The sequence below is a fragment of the Geospiza fortis genome, unplaced genomic scaffold (assembly GCF_000277835.1).
Source record: "Geospiza fortis unplaced genomic scaffold, GeoFor_1.0 scaffold114, whole genome shotgun sequence".
Classification (NCBI taxonomy): Eukaryota; Metazoa; Chordata; class Aves; order Passeriformes; family Thraupidae; genus Geospiza; species Geospiza fortis.
Window position 1 is genome coordinate 30350 of NW_005054383.1, and position 14448 is coordinate 44797.

Here is a 14448-nt window from a genome sequence, read left to right on the forward strand (position 1 = left end):
TACAAAGAGAGAAAATATAGCCTCAGAAATAAATCCAGAGAGTCACTGAGTTAGCACAGCACAATTCCCTTGCTCTCCTAAGCTGCATGAGAGCAACAGCATAAGGCGGAAAACATAAAATATATCAGCTGTCACAAGGAACCTGTTTCAATTAAGTAGTTTACATTTTGTTTCATTCTCAAAACCAAAGCCATTCAAACCAAATTCCTCATTTTTGGACATCTGTAGGAAAGAAGCATACAAGCAATATTAACATGGGAGGAAGAAAATTCATCTTCCACTTCTTCCTCTCCCAAGCAAATGAAAACACTTATTTTCCAGGTTCTAAGTAATTCCATAAGACAGCATTCTGGGAATTGACTGGAGATTGTCACATGCCAAGCAAACCCATCCTAACAGCAACAAGGACTGAAGGCCCAGATCCCTCATCTCACCAGTGAGCATCATACATACTAGCCTGGAATCACACTGCTCTTACTCTGCTTTACTGATCACTCATTCATTCAACAAAATCAAAAGGCTTTCAAAAGCTGCTTTGTGAAGGAAATCAAATGTAAGCACCCCATGCGATAGCATTCAGACAGGGAGAGACTATCCAGATCACCTCCACTCCTGGGAAGTCAGTCACAGAAATGCTTTTGAAACAAGAAGTGTAAACATTAGTACAGCAAGTTTAGTGTGAATCTGCAAGTAGTTCCACAGAGACAGAAATCTCATTTCCCAGCATACTTCTGAACTATCTGGGTTCAACTTTGTTATACTGCAGTATGTTCATACACAAGAAGGTAAGATCAGGCTGTCTTACAGCCAGACAAAAAGCTCTAGATTTGCTGCCACAAACTCAGAACTTAGACGTTGTAAAGCTTCTCACCTCACTCACACTCGGTGGCCATTTAAATCCAGCCACTGTTCCAGTCATCACTCTCTTCACTGTACTTGACTCTGGAATTGTGAGGTCCTGAAGAGACAGAAGAAGGATCAGAAAGAGCTTAAAACCTGGCTCAGGAGCGGGTCACAGCATGATGATCATTCGAACACACATAGAGAGCTCCGAAAGCACTACAAAAGCCTTCAATTTCACAGGCCTTTCCATGAGCATTCATATTCAAACACGGAGTATTAGCAATACAGGTGAGGTGAGAAAAGCATCAACTGCCAGTTAAAGATTTCAATCAGATTTATGGCTTCTGGAGAGTCCATTCTTCATACCTAAGAGGAATCACTGCATTTGTGCACTTATGCAATGAGCAGAAAACAAACATGCTTGATCATGTACTTTCCTCTGGTGGATGCAAAATGCTTAACAAATGAGTGAAGAACATCATTACAAGCAGAGGTCTGAAAACTTTTAATCCTACCCTGTCACCACAGAATAGCCTACCTGTTATCAGAACCTTCAAAGCATAAGATTGACAGCCACATCTGCTCAAGTTTGCAGAATCCATGAGACAAACTGGTATGTGGGCTGCCCCATCTGCTCCACAGGCCCCAGTCTGTAGTGTCATGATAGTACTTAACATACTGGGGCTTTTACTGTTGAGCAGATTAAACTTTATCTTTTATTTCCCCAAAACATATAGGTTAAAATAAGCGTCTATGCTATAGGTCATCGATATATGCTATAAACATCTAGGTTTTTATGCTACATGAAGAGAATGCACAGGACTTCTACATAATACGTGCTGTCTTCCTCTGACGTGAGGGTTCAGAAATGGAGTCACATTACCTCCCCTCTGAAATTACTTCCTGAAAATACACAATATACCTTAGCATCCACACAGAAGCACAAGAGAAGAACACTGTTTGCAAAAACAGAGTAAGACTCCTGGAGGAGTAACCCAGAACGATGCAACTGTCCAAGGGTTAGCAGGACAATGCAGACATCAGTCTCCAGCCTTGTAGTGTCTAGGGAGAGTCCTGCAGACTTCAGCTGCTGAAGTGTGGATAAAACCTGCTTTGATACCTATGAAGTTCTGCTGCTCCTTCAAATATATTCATATAAGCTTAAACATAAGAGTATGTAAATGATCATGTAGGGCCATAGAGCCTTTCTAGACAGAGCACACCTCAGCAAAAACCGGATTCTTGATTTTTATGCATTCTTATTACTTGGAATGCCAGAATTTGGACTGGGACAGAGGAAAAAAACCACAAATCCTAGGATCATATTAATTCAGGACAACAACATAAATGTTTTCTACTCTAGGGCTAAGAACTTGAGGAATTTATGAGAACCAGGCAAGAAGACAAGATTTTAAAATTATTTCATAGGCTGAAAACCAGTATTAAGGCAGTATTGTTATATTTTCATAGCAATTATTTTATTTGTCACTTGCAAGAAGCTAAAAGGCTTACTTTCCTACCTTATCCTGCTTAATTTCCTGGTTTGTGGCCAGGAAGTCATCACACAGCTGGCCACCACTGTGTGGCAACTTTAAAACCAGTCTGCTTGTCATGTGCCAGTAAAATAATGTCAACTACCACAATTAGCTCACTCAAAGCACTCTGATGTCCTGAGGTAAATAACACAGTAAAACCTTAGAACCTATGCATGCAATGTGTCAGCACAAACAGAATTCTCCCAGCCATTAGTTTTGATTAATTTTGGAATTAATCTAGCTCAAAGACGCAGAATCATTTTGTAAGTGAAAAAAAGGTCTTGTGGCTTATTTAAACAGAAATATGTGGAGACACAACATGCTTATAGGAAGACACTTAGAAAAGTGAAAACTATGTTGCCAATGAAGCATTTTCCTGCATCAGCCAAGACAAGTTCTGTAATTATTAGTTTTAATTCATAAATATGCATACATTTCTCCCCTCCTCCAACCTCCCTCAATAGAAGAAACTGATGGGATCTGTTACGCAGCCTAATTTCACAGACATTGGTGCTAAAAAAGAACCAATATTTTCTTTAACTGCTTAGGAATTGGACTTGATGATCCTTGTGTGTCCCTTCCAAATCAGGATATACTATGACTCTACTCTATGATGCCTTCACAGCTAATATATGAGATGACCAGCTTCATTTTGCTACATCAAGATAGAGTCTGCTGTTCAGCCAGTGAAGGCCAATCCATTCACAATTCCGGAGAGCAAGGACCACCATCTTGACTTGCATCCTGACTGAAAGAAAAGACTGTGAAGCACATCGTGATCTCCTTGAAGCACAGATGAGCAAGCACGTTGCCATACGGGGTTTCAGTTGAGGTCTCCCAGTTGTCTTCAGGTTTAGTCACTGATGAAGGATATGACTTGTAATAATCCACCAAAATAAATATCCATTTGGAATAGGAAGATCTAGACCACAACAGTGACTTCCATAATAAAAAGGCTGGAACTCTATATGAGGGTAGACAAAGTGCTGCCACAACATAGAGAAATATCAGGAAAGTAGTAGGAATAAAATATTAAGGCTCCTTCAGAATGGATGATGGGAACATATCCTAAAGCACAGAAGCTGAAATGAAGACAATTCTTCTGGTGGATTCCCCAAGCCACGAACTTCTTCTTTAAGCCCTAGCCCTCAAAGATATCTCACTCTTTTTGAGTACTGAGGTTGAAGTTGAGCAACTACTTATCACCTGATCATACGAAGTAGATGAGATGGGAGAAGTCAGGAGCCAGATGAAGACCCACATCTCTTTGCTAATCCTTCCCACACAAACTGAACTCGAGGGATGACAAGACGAAAGAATGGAGTCTCCTGATACAGCTTTCAAAGCCCTCTCAAAGATACAAACAGAGCCACTCACAGCAACTAACTGCTAAAAATCACAAGAAGAATCAACAATATGCTTGCCAATTGGTATCAGGCAGCCAAATGGTCTAGATGTAGCAACACGGAAAAGCTTAAAAAAAAGGGATACTGAACTGATTCTTCCTGCTGGCCTGTTAGTCAAGGTGCCAGTCAGACCTCAAGTCCAGCTGCCAAGTCCACGGGCACTGGCGGACATGCACAACACAAACCTTCTCATCCTTGGGTGGACGCCCCCGTTTTCGGGGGCTCTGATCCTGGGCTCTTTTCAAGGGTGATTTTGATCCTCTCTCTGATGAGACAGAAGAAACCCTCTTTTTTCCTTCCCCCGTGCCCTTCTTCACCTTTCCTTCAGACAAAATGGCTTTGCGTTTCTCTTCACCAGCAGATTGCTTGCCTCTTTCTTCACTGGAATTACGCCGATTCTTCTCTTCAGTGGAGTTATGGGAAGACGCCTGAGAGATTATAGAATAGAAGATGGTAAGGAAAGAAGAGAAGAGATGGAATGATTTTCATGCAAAACCAAGGATGTGAAGGACCCCGTGCTGATTACTACCAAGTAAAACAACAGCACAGTAACTTGAAAACTACGTATCTGTTAGACCTTGGGAGTTGGTGAGTGAAGTTCCTGGTTAGTTCTCCTGCAAAAACACATCAGTTTAAGTAAGCATGTAACAGAACAGGCCACCTGAAGACTTGCCAGGACCGTGTGCACTTCCAATATACTAAAGACAAGATTAGTTGATACCAAATACTTAAGACACAAGTAGATCAATTAGCCCCTTCAGTTTCTCCATAATTTAATAATCAAATAATCACTTTTCCCCACCAAACAAGATTTAATGGGGAAGAATAGAGGATCAGAAATAAACCCCAAAAACCAAAGGAAGAAAAACCCAATCCTCCTCAACTTGTAAGAGGCAACTAACTCCTTTCACATAACAAGGCATCTAATCATCATTCATGCCAAAACCTGTTTTAATGCATACAGTGAAAAAGAACCCACTCACCTGGTCCTTGCCTTTGGTTTTTCTAAGAAACTCCTCTACAGCATCCACAGCTTGCTGGAAGCGCTTACCCTTGTTAATCTTTATCATTTCCTCTTTGTGAGGGTGATAAGGCTTCAGCTGCTCCACTTTGATCCAAGCACTTGAAACAAAAAAAGAAGCTAGTTATATTTTCCAAACCGCAGCCTTCTAAATCCTCCTGCTTTGAGAAACACACAGCTACACTTTCTCCCCCAGCTCTACTGATGACAACAGCCCAAACTCACTTCCTGTCTAGAAACTGAAGGGCTGCTATTACTGAATTCACTGAGAATTTTCTTCTGGCACTTTCGTTACTTCTTAAGTTTTATGTCCTCTCATCCTAGCACTGTCCCCCTCTAAGCATTATTCTCTACTGACAAAACAGCTTTTGGATGTGATCACAAGACGCATTTAAAACAATGGCAGCCCAATGACTGCACTCATTTCACCATGAGGAACACCCACAGACCCACACTTCCAGGTAAAGTAGGCAATATCACCAATCTACTCGAGAGCAAAGTTCACCTAACAATTCTCAGCTATCAATCCCTGGTTCAAATATATTGAGCAGACAGGTGTCTAAAACACTGCAGGAAAAAAACTCCAAAATTATGTATTCTCACTATAGAGATGAGACACAGATTTAATACAAAAGCAACAGCTCATTGCTGAACTGATTTCTGATGTACCCAGGTATTCTGCATGAAAACAACAATTTTGGTTTTGAGAAAAAATAACTATTTCCTTTGCCTCTGACTGGGGCAATCAGACTTTCTCTTGTCCCCTGGTATTTCTATGTTACATAGACTATCCACGAATATAGGTTTTAAATATTCCCCAGTGCAGTCTAGCTTCTGCAAGCAGATGAAGTGATTTAAAGGCTGCATTTTCAGACACTGTATAGTTAAACTGAACATGAAGATTGAAACAACAAAAAATAATTGTAATGTTTTGTTGAATATTGTTTCTCCTCTCTTCACAAAATAAACTCTAAAACTAAAAAATATTAAGACCTTTCTCCTCACTGGCAATAGCAATTGTTTGTAAATTGCTTGTAATCAGGAATCAACTTTATTAAAGTAGAATGAAACATTTTGGGCCTCACTTGCAGAGACAAGACCTGCTAGAACCTACTGGAAAATGCCAGCATCCTTTCCAAAGAACCCAGTGCTCCGGCATGCAAAGCTGAATCCTTTCACTTTGTTTACGCTGTTTTTTTAAGAACTGACTTTATATAACAAGTCAAATCATTGCATTCAGACTAGAATCTGAGTCCAGCAGCTATTCAGGGAATCTCTCACAGCTGCCCAGGCATTACTGTGAAACACACCTTAAAGTTATCATACACTGTAAAGCCTGCCTATATGACAAACAGTGACAAACATCCCTGTGTACCACAGAGCACTAGCTCATGAGAAGCCTTTCATTACATGTATAAAGGAAACAAAATTTTGGACCACAATATCAAAAAACATGTTAAATGTTGTTGCAGGACTGAATTTCTAAATAAAAATAAGTTATTTTCCCTCAAGGCATTCTCTTAGGTTTCTGCACATCCTATCACTCCTCACTGCACAGGTTCATTAGTTTCCTTTCTCATTCCTTTTCCTTTGGAATGGAGAAAGCCCAAAGTACAAAGCTTTTTCTGGTTCCTAGCTTCAAAGGTGTATCTTGGCACTTGTGATACACCAGGACAAAGAACTAGAGATCTCAGAGACAAACTAATAAGTGAAAAACAATATTAAATGCTGCCTCAGTTAAAAATAAACTTAAAAACAAAAAAACAGAGAAAAAATTAAATTGGTCTTTTCCTGTCCAATTTTTTTTATGCATCACCTACTCAGACAACCTTCTATAAGAGATGAGTATCTTTTGACACCAATGTCCACAAACCAATTACATGCAGTGTTTCAAGCACTGAAATCAAAAGAACTTTTCACCAAACAAAATTATTCATGTTTATACACAAGATCTCAATACTCCCAAGGCCAATGAAGCCCAGTATTTAGATCAGCCTCAAGTATACAACATATAAAATTAATTACTGTTTCTCTCCTGATTCAGCAATGAATCAATGCATGAAAAGAACATTAGCGATGACACTGAAGATGTCATATTTAAGATGACATTGCATTCATACTGCTGCACAGTCACCCGGCAACTCTAAAGAATGGGCTACATGGAAAGTGAAAACATGTAATAAAAATACCTATTAGCAATGGCTTTCTCTTTTCATTTCTCCACACTGTTCCTCATCGTCTCCAAAATACCACTCTTAGAAAACCACTGCTCATGTCAAATTCACATTATGAACATGAACAATAAGCAAAACTTAGAATAAGCAGAGACAAGTACGAAAGTGACCTGCAGTTACACAGAAACAGTGGCACAGATAGACGCAGAGACACCAGATTGAAATCCATGGCACAGGCATGGCAAAGGCAAGGAGATCTTCAAACCTTCACCATCCCAGCCATTCTCTTCCTGTCTACAGATACCAACTCTTATGATAGGCTGCAGAAATGAGGTGGAAGAATATCCACCAATCTTTGTTTTTTGCAAACCATATAGCTAGGGATGGAAAACAGTAGCACTGTATCTCCAAAATTCTGTTTACCACAGTCTGGGAAAAATTTTATCACTTTAGACTGTAGCACTTTAGATGCCCACACTCAAACGCTAACATAACCAGTTCGAAAAGTCAAAAGAAAATTTCTTAGTTATTTACAAGACCAGTGTGTGTGAGCATACAACAAATCAAGATGGATTTCCTTTGTTAAAAGGGAACATCCCAACCCTCATAAATTAAGTAACTCAACTAAACTCTGCAACTTAGTACATAAACTCCTAGGAAAAAAATACAAAAATTACTATATCATACTAGAATAAAAGAAGGTATATTTAGAAGAAATCCAGAAGCAGGGCAATACTGAAGGAAATTTAAGTATTAGGTTTTTCAAATTTGTGCAATAAAATACCTCCTCAGTACGAGACGGAAGAGTTTTGTCTGTAGTGATTTTCAGCTATGGTACTGTGCCTGCAGGGATGTTGAACAGCATTCCAGCTGGTTCTGCTACAGCCACACAGAGCTCTGCATGGGATAATCAGCCTCACTGAGAAGTACCAGGAACACAAGTTCACCCACTCCATCAGTTCAGCCCATCCATCCAGACCCTCAGACTACTAAGGTGTATTTCCAACAGTTGGCAAATTTAAAGCAAGTGTTTTCTCATGTCAGGACCTGAAAGAACATTTCAGAAAGACTACCTCCTGAATCTACTCTCTCCTTGAAAACCAGGGAAAACAGTGGCAAAAGAAAAAGGTAGGTGCTTTCATCCCAACAGGACATGGAGGATGAAAAGGTAATGAGCGCTGTGTTAAAATTACTGTGCCTGATGGAAACAGGCTGCAAATTATTACATTTATCTTCGATTGCAAGCTTCCTCTATTTTTTCCCTTAATATATAAAATCAGGAAGTGCCCCTTGACCCCACCATATGTAGTTTCACACAGATGCTACAAAAGGTTGTAAGGAAGAATGGGCTGTCACAGCTTCCTGTTAAGACTGTGATATACATGACTTGCAAGTCCATTTGGCTATCAGGGAATACCAAAGGGGGAAGAAAGGTGAATGGCTGTGTTTGTACACACATCTCTGAAGGCTGCAGGACCATCACTAGTATTTCTATAGAATCACAGTAGAAAGATACTTTCAAAGCAATTATATCTTAAGTTTTAACAAATATCATAATGAATTCCTAAGCAGGCTAAAAAATGTAAAACTATTTTTAACTGCATGACACACATCAAGAAAGACTTGCGGGCCAGCTAGTCTATTAGTTTTAACTACTAAAAGCAATAAATGCACATACATAGCAAAATAAAAGTTCTTACTTGACTACTGAAATACCTACAAAGATTTCCTACAACAAAACTGTAGCATGGAAATAAAAATAAACGGGGATTTTAAATACTATCTGAGAAGCACAGTTAGAAACACAGATAAGAGGTCTAAGTTCCACTTCTAAACTAAATCAAAATTGTTGTTTAGATTCCTGTAATGATGTTGTTATATGCTTGTCAGGTCTAGAGGCAGGAAACATCAACTGTTCTTGATTTTAGATACAGAATCCTTTTAATGTGACTTACTTTAAGAAGAGACACTCAGAAAAACGACTCCTAGGCAGACTAGAAAAACCACCTTATCAATTTGGAGAACAAGGTAATAAAGAGACATTACATGATTGTCTTAATTGCACACAATCACTTAGAACAGAACATGGGTATTACATCACTACTATGAACATCAGGTGGCTTTCACTGTGGGAAAGCATATATGTACTTCACAGTTTAAACATAAGCAAAATCTGCTTCCATGGGTAGAGAATTCTTACCTTCCAGAAAACCCATTCCTTCAAAAGTAACAGAAGAAACTAACACCACCAACACAGCACATGGAGTACAGTGCTCTGTAGAAAATTTATCAAAAGCCAGGATTTAGAGCACAGTCAGAATGCACTCATGTCTCACCTCTGTATGTTGGGCCAAAAGTACTCACAGCTTTCCAGTTAATCTATTTCCTTAGTCACTGCATCATTCCAAAGGCCCAGTACACGGTAATACTCAATTTGCAGAAAAAGGAAAACGCATTTCCCCTGTGCTGTAGCCTGAGCTAGCCATAATTTCACAAAAACCAAAACTTATACACTACACCAAAACCACTGCCAAACTCATCAGTATGCTTTTATTTACCCTTCTGCTTTGCTCATGTACATCAATTTTTACCTCTAAACATCTTTCTCCTTAAACTTTAGTATGACAAACCAAAGCCACATGAGTCAGTGGGGAACAATTTGCACGAAGCCTGGAACAGGAGCATTTCTGGCCACAGAAGGCACCTAAGAATCCTCAGAAGGAAGTAAGCCTAAAATAGGGTCTGACACTGCCTACCTCTTGACAAGCTGGCTGGCAAGAACCCTCAGAAGTTCATGGGAGGGACTGTACCCAGAAATCAGCATCGCCTTTGCCTTATATGCACTGGACAAGAGGTGAACAGCCGATGACCAGATCCTCTCCTGTTCAACCTCAAAGGGTAAGGCAGTAATACAAGAGCTGCAGCAATGGATCCATGGTACAGAAATGCCACCATACAGTGTGAACATGGCAGAAGAAGTGAGGTGCTAAAAAAGAAGCTATATGCACTAGACCATCAGTATTGGTAAGTGCACTCCTCATCTCCCCTTGAACAGTGACAGCTCTGCACTCTGCTGTTCCTCAGGCTGTTCATAAGGTGGTGACATTCTCTCAGTTACCTTCCAAGTCCTGTTTATACACATACCTGAAAAATGTATTTGCCAAACCCACTAGTTTACTTGTACAAAAGATTTCCTCTTCATCTTCACATTTGAAGTGAAATGATTTCTATTTTTCCTGATTATGCTCAAACACAATCAAACATACGAGAACTTTCTCAGGCAACACACTGGTTAGAACAGCACAGCTCCAACCAGTACATCCTTCTGACATTCCAAGTCAGGACAGAAGAAGCACACAAGCTTCTGTCTCTTGTCTCTATCAACATTATTTGAAAGAAAAGTGATAGTCTTTATTTCTATTCAATTTTCAGGTACAGTGTGCCAATCAAAGCAAGCAAATTTCTAATTCTTGATTATTTAGCATGACACAATTAAATTTCACAAGCTGGAGATGTGGGGAAGGGGCTACACTACAACAACCATACTATTTCACTGTGCCAGATGACCAAATTTGCCCTGGGCAGAGCTCTAGAATCTTGTAATAAATCCCAATTATTTTGCAGCAATCATGTTATTAATCTCAGCTACAGTATCCAAGATATTTGACCATTTGTCTTAATACCAAAAAAATCTGTACTTGAGTCAATGTGAAATACAAGAATTGAAAACAAATAATTAGGACAGAAATAATCCACTTCAACTCAGAATTTATTAGCTCAAATAATCATATTTAATAACACCACCAAAAAACGTTCTCTGGCCTCAAATCAACCTTCATCTACCTCAAATTACTAGAGATTCAAACATTCCCATTACTATGTGGCATTCACTACTCCTCCATCAAATTTAGACCTCATTTCTTAATGGAAAAATATTTTAGTATTATGCAAAAAAAATTTAGCAGTGAAAAATAGTTTCCTTAAGAGACATTCACCAAATGGCCCCAGTTCTTGTCATCTTTCTTCCTAAAAGTAATGGGGTTTTTAGTCTTCCACAGAGATTTCCAATTTTCTTCTTTATTCCATGACTTAATAGGAGAAAATAAAGAGGAAAACTGAAAAGTTATCAAAATAATTTTCAGTTTCATGAAATATCCAAGTTCTCAGGGGCCTTTTTCATTGGGTGTTTTTACCTAGTTTGTAATCATTTAAATGTAAGACAACTATAATTTTGTTCACATTTGAAATCATTAAATTCTGCTTTGCAAAAAGGAAGTCTAAAAGTTTTGGCTCTCTTATACTGTGAAGTCTTACAAAAGCACAGCAAGAATGTTTTCAATCAGCATGTAGGACAGTACATTCTTTCACAAATGACAATTATATAGTTAATTTTATTCCTCTGGCAGCAAAAACAAAAATACTCTGAGCTGTACCTTTCTCATTACATGCTAAAATCTGACACAGACATGTCACACCTCAAAGTGGTGAGCTATCATCACAGCAACTCAAATCCTAAAGCTAAGTTTTTATACACTTCATACACCTCAGTGAGCAGCTATAGCGTGCAATAATAGTTGAATTTCTTTTGTTGTGTGGTTCAAAGGGAATCCTTTACAATGTTACATTGCACTGTAACATTAGTAAATATTTCTTCCACAAAAGATCCACATTATGTGGTACAATATTTTCCCCAGATGAAAACAAGGAGGTACATACTGATCTTCTGTTCCAAAAAACTTCACGAAGAAGCACTTTTTTCCTCGAGGTTTCTTCAGATCTTTAGGCGGGTTAACAATCTAAAGGCAATTAGAAATCATAAATAAAAAGCACATAGTGACAATTTTGTGATTTTACCACCCAGTGTTCAGCTATTATAGATTTTTTAAAAATCTGATTAGGAGGATAACTTGCATAAATAAAAATTTGTTCCACTTAGGTAACCTCAAGAATTTAAACTTTGTCTTTACTCACAGAATAAACTGCTTATCAACTTTAAAATGTTAGTAAGGAGAAAAGCTATCATTCAGCTACAAGGTGACACCTGTAGAGGAGCCTGGTGTTAACTTGACCCAATGACCAAATGTTTATAGTTGTCAGCCACACTGACTATTCTTTTACCTGACTCATACTGTTACCTCAGCATGCTTAGCCCTCATACAACATATAAGATAAAAGAAAGGTCTTTCTGAGAAGTAGAATGAATAGAAATGACATATAAAATTCCTTTTTAAAAATCTTTCATCTGAAAATATCCCAACCAAACCAGAAGTAGGATCAAACTACCCTAGATAATTCTCAAAAATGACAGCTCTAAAACAGTATCTTGAGAAGCCAGACTCCTTATTTCCATTACTTAACACAGTACTGTTAGCCAACTTACTATGGAAGAAAAGAAACATGTCTTGCAGAAAGTGACAGGGATTAAACAACTAAATTTGGGAAACACAATCAGTTCCAGAGCTGGGTCTCTGTTGGCTTTTCATTCCACATGAACTACCAGCTCTTACTGACAGACTGAGATAACATATCAAATAAAGCCCTAAACCAGTTCACACTTTAGATTTGTGGGGTAGATGTGTAAAAGAACAAACAAGAAAACCAGTATTAATCTACAACTGAAATGCTTTCAAGCAAAGCTTTCCTTACACAGAAGGAAAACACAAAAAAAAAAAAAAAAAAAAACCCCCAAACAAAAAAAAAAAAAACACAAAAAAAACTAAGAAAGCAACAATAAATACAAACAAACCTCACCTTCCCCGGCCATGGAGGGTAACGGCCAAGCTTCCCCCTAGAGAGAAAAAAAAAAGAAATTATTAGACACTAGAACTAGAGAAAAAACTAACTATCCCAATGCCTGCTTTTTCATATTATGTCACACTTTTCATAATAAGAGAGTTACAATTTGCAGTCAAAACCTTCTGTTCAAGGCAGGACACACGGCTGACATCTGCACCTAACTCAGGTCTCTGGACAGTCTGTTTGACCTTGCTGAACTGCCAGAACTGAAGAGAAGAGTAGCAGTAACACAGTCTGCAAGATACAAGAGTAATAGGCACTGCAGCGCCATAAGAGTGGAGATTTCTTCACATGGAACTGAAAAAACCACTGAGACAGGCAATGAGACCAAAGTTCAGGTTGAGAACTTCTATCTACCTGTCTAGAGCAGTTGGTGAGCAGAGCAGCCACCAACTCCCAGCACAGAAAGCTAAGGTTCTGATTCGTACAGAAAGGCATTAATAGCAGGATCCCCTCAACAGGTGTTCCTGTTATTATCACTTTCTTCAGGTGCTCACCACCACACTAACTGAAGATATGAAGACCCATAAAAGAAAGGCAGAAAAGCTTACTTTCTACACTTGCAAATGTTTCCATTATGAAAACTAGGCAATACTAGAAATAATCATAGAGGAGGAAGAGACATTAGTTTAGCCCTCAGCTCACCAGCTTTCCTGGTGAGCTTTACCCTTATTTCACCCTTGTCACTGACTTGCGCTGCAGTACTCACAAAACCCCATTAGTAAGTGTCTTGCAAGAGACGAGCAAAGAACCTGTGGGACCCAACAGCTCCTGACACAAAACTTCTCAGCAAGTGGCACTGTAGCCCGCTGAGATGGCAATGCTACACAGAGGATTCAGAAGCCAGGGGCAGGCAGCAACACTGCCAAGAGCTGTGACCATGACCGTGTCTCATATTCAATGCTCCCCTTACTGTACTGAGAAAAAAATTCAGCAAACCCTTTCTGCTGTTGCTGTCTGATTGTTAAAAGTTCCCTGCAACAGCTCTAGAGACACCATCTGGCTGTCACGTACAAAACTAAAGCAGGATAATCTGCATTCCAGCACTGAGAGCAACACTCCACAAATTCTCATCTGAAATAAATATGCTAAAAGTAACTAATCTTTACTTACTTTGCTATATAAATTAGACAACTTCTCAGCACTGTAAATTTTTCAGATGAGAGCAGCAGTTGTCACAGTCTGAAGCACAGCCTTCTTTTTATCTGGGTTATCAGTATAAATGCATGCATTTATTCACATGTTGGAAATCAGCTACTTCTCTGAGCTCTGGTAGGACAGCCTAGCCCATCCAGCACAGCGAAACCTATGCACTTAATCGGTGCTTACAGGGCGCGGTGGAATGCTCTCACTTCTCCCCACCGGGAAACACAAAATCACAGCTCTGACTATCTGAAGGTAAGATCGCAGTGACAAGGGGAAACGGCTTCTGGGGGTTTCCATAGGGACACCTCAACCTGCAACGAAACTGGACTGTTGTATTGCTTCATTAAAGCACTGCCAAGAAACGGTGCGTGGCTCTCCATAAACACTTTCTATCTCTAACCCTTCTTGCATCCCTCGGGAGGTGAGCCCGGGCTTACAAGGGAATCCCGCAGCGCTCGTCCTTCCGTCCCGCTTCCTTCATCCTTCCATCTGACACAGCTTCCGTCATGCGCCGCCCCCGCCAGCCT

At 39.4% G+C, this 14448-nt stretch overlaps 1 protein-coding gene across 1 annotated transcript in view; it reads right to left on the reverse strand.

The window, feature by feature from the left end:
* GLYR1 (glyoxylate reductase 1 homolog) overlaps positions 1 to 14429 on the reverse strand; it is a 25356-nt gene extending 10927 nt beyond the window's left edge. The window contains exons 1-6 of the mRNA XM_031060491.1: positions 14359 to 14429; positions 12731 to 12767; positions 11696 to 11775; positions 4768 to 4906; positions 3970 to 4212; positions 845 to 958 (exon numbers count right to left, since the gene is read on the reverse strand). Of these exons, the coding sequence (XP_030916351.1) occupies positions 845 to 958; positions 3970 to 4212; positions 4768 to 4906; positions 11696 to 11775; positions 12731 to 12767; positions 14359 to 14429 (684 nt within the window). The remainder of the gene's footprint in view (positions 1 to 844; positions 959 to 3969; positions 4213 to 4767; positions 4907 to 11695; positions 11776 to 12730; positions 12768 to 14358) is intronic.
* Positions 14430 to 14448: the final 19 nt, after the last annotated feature.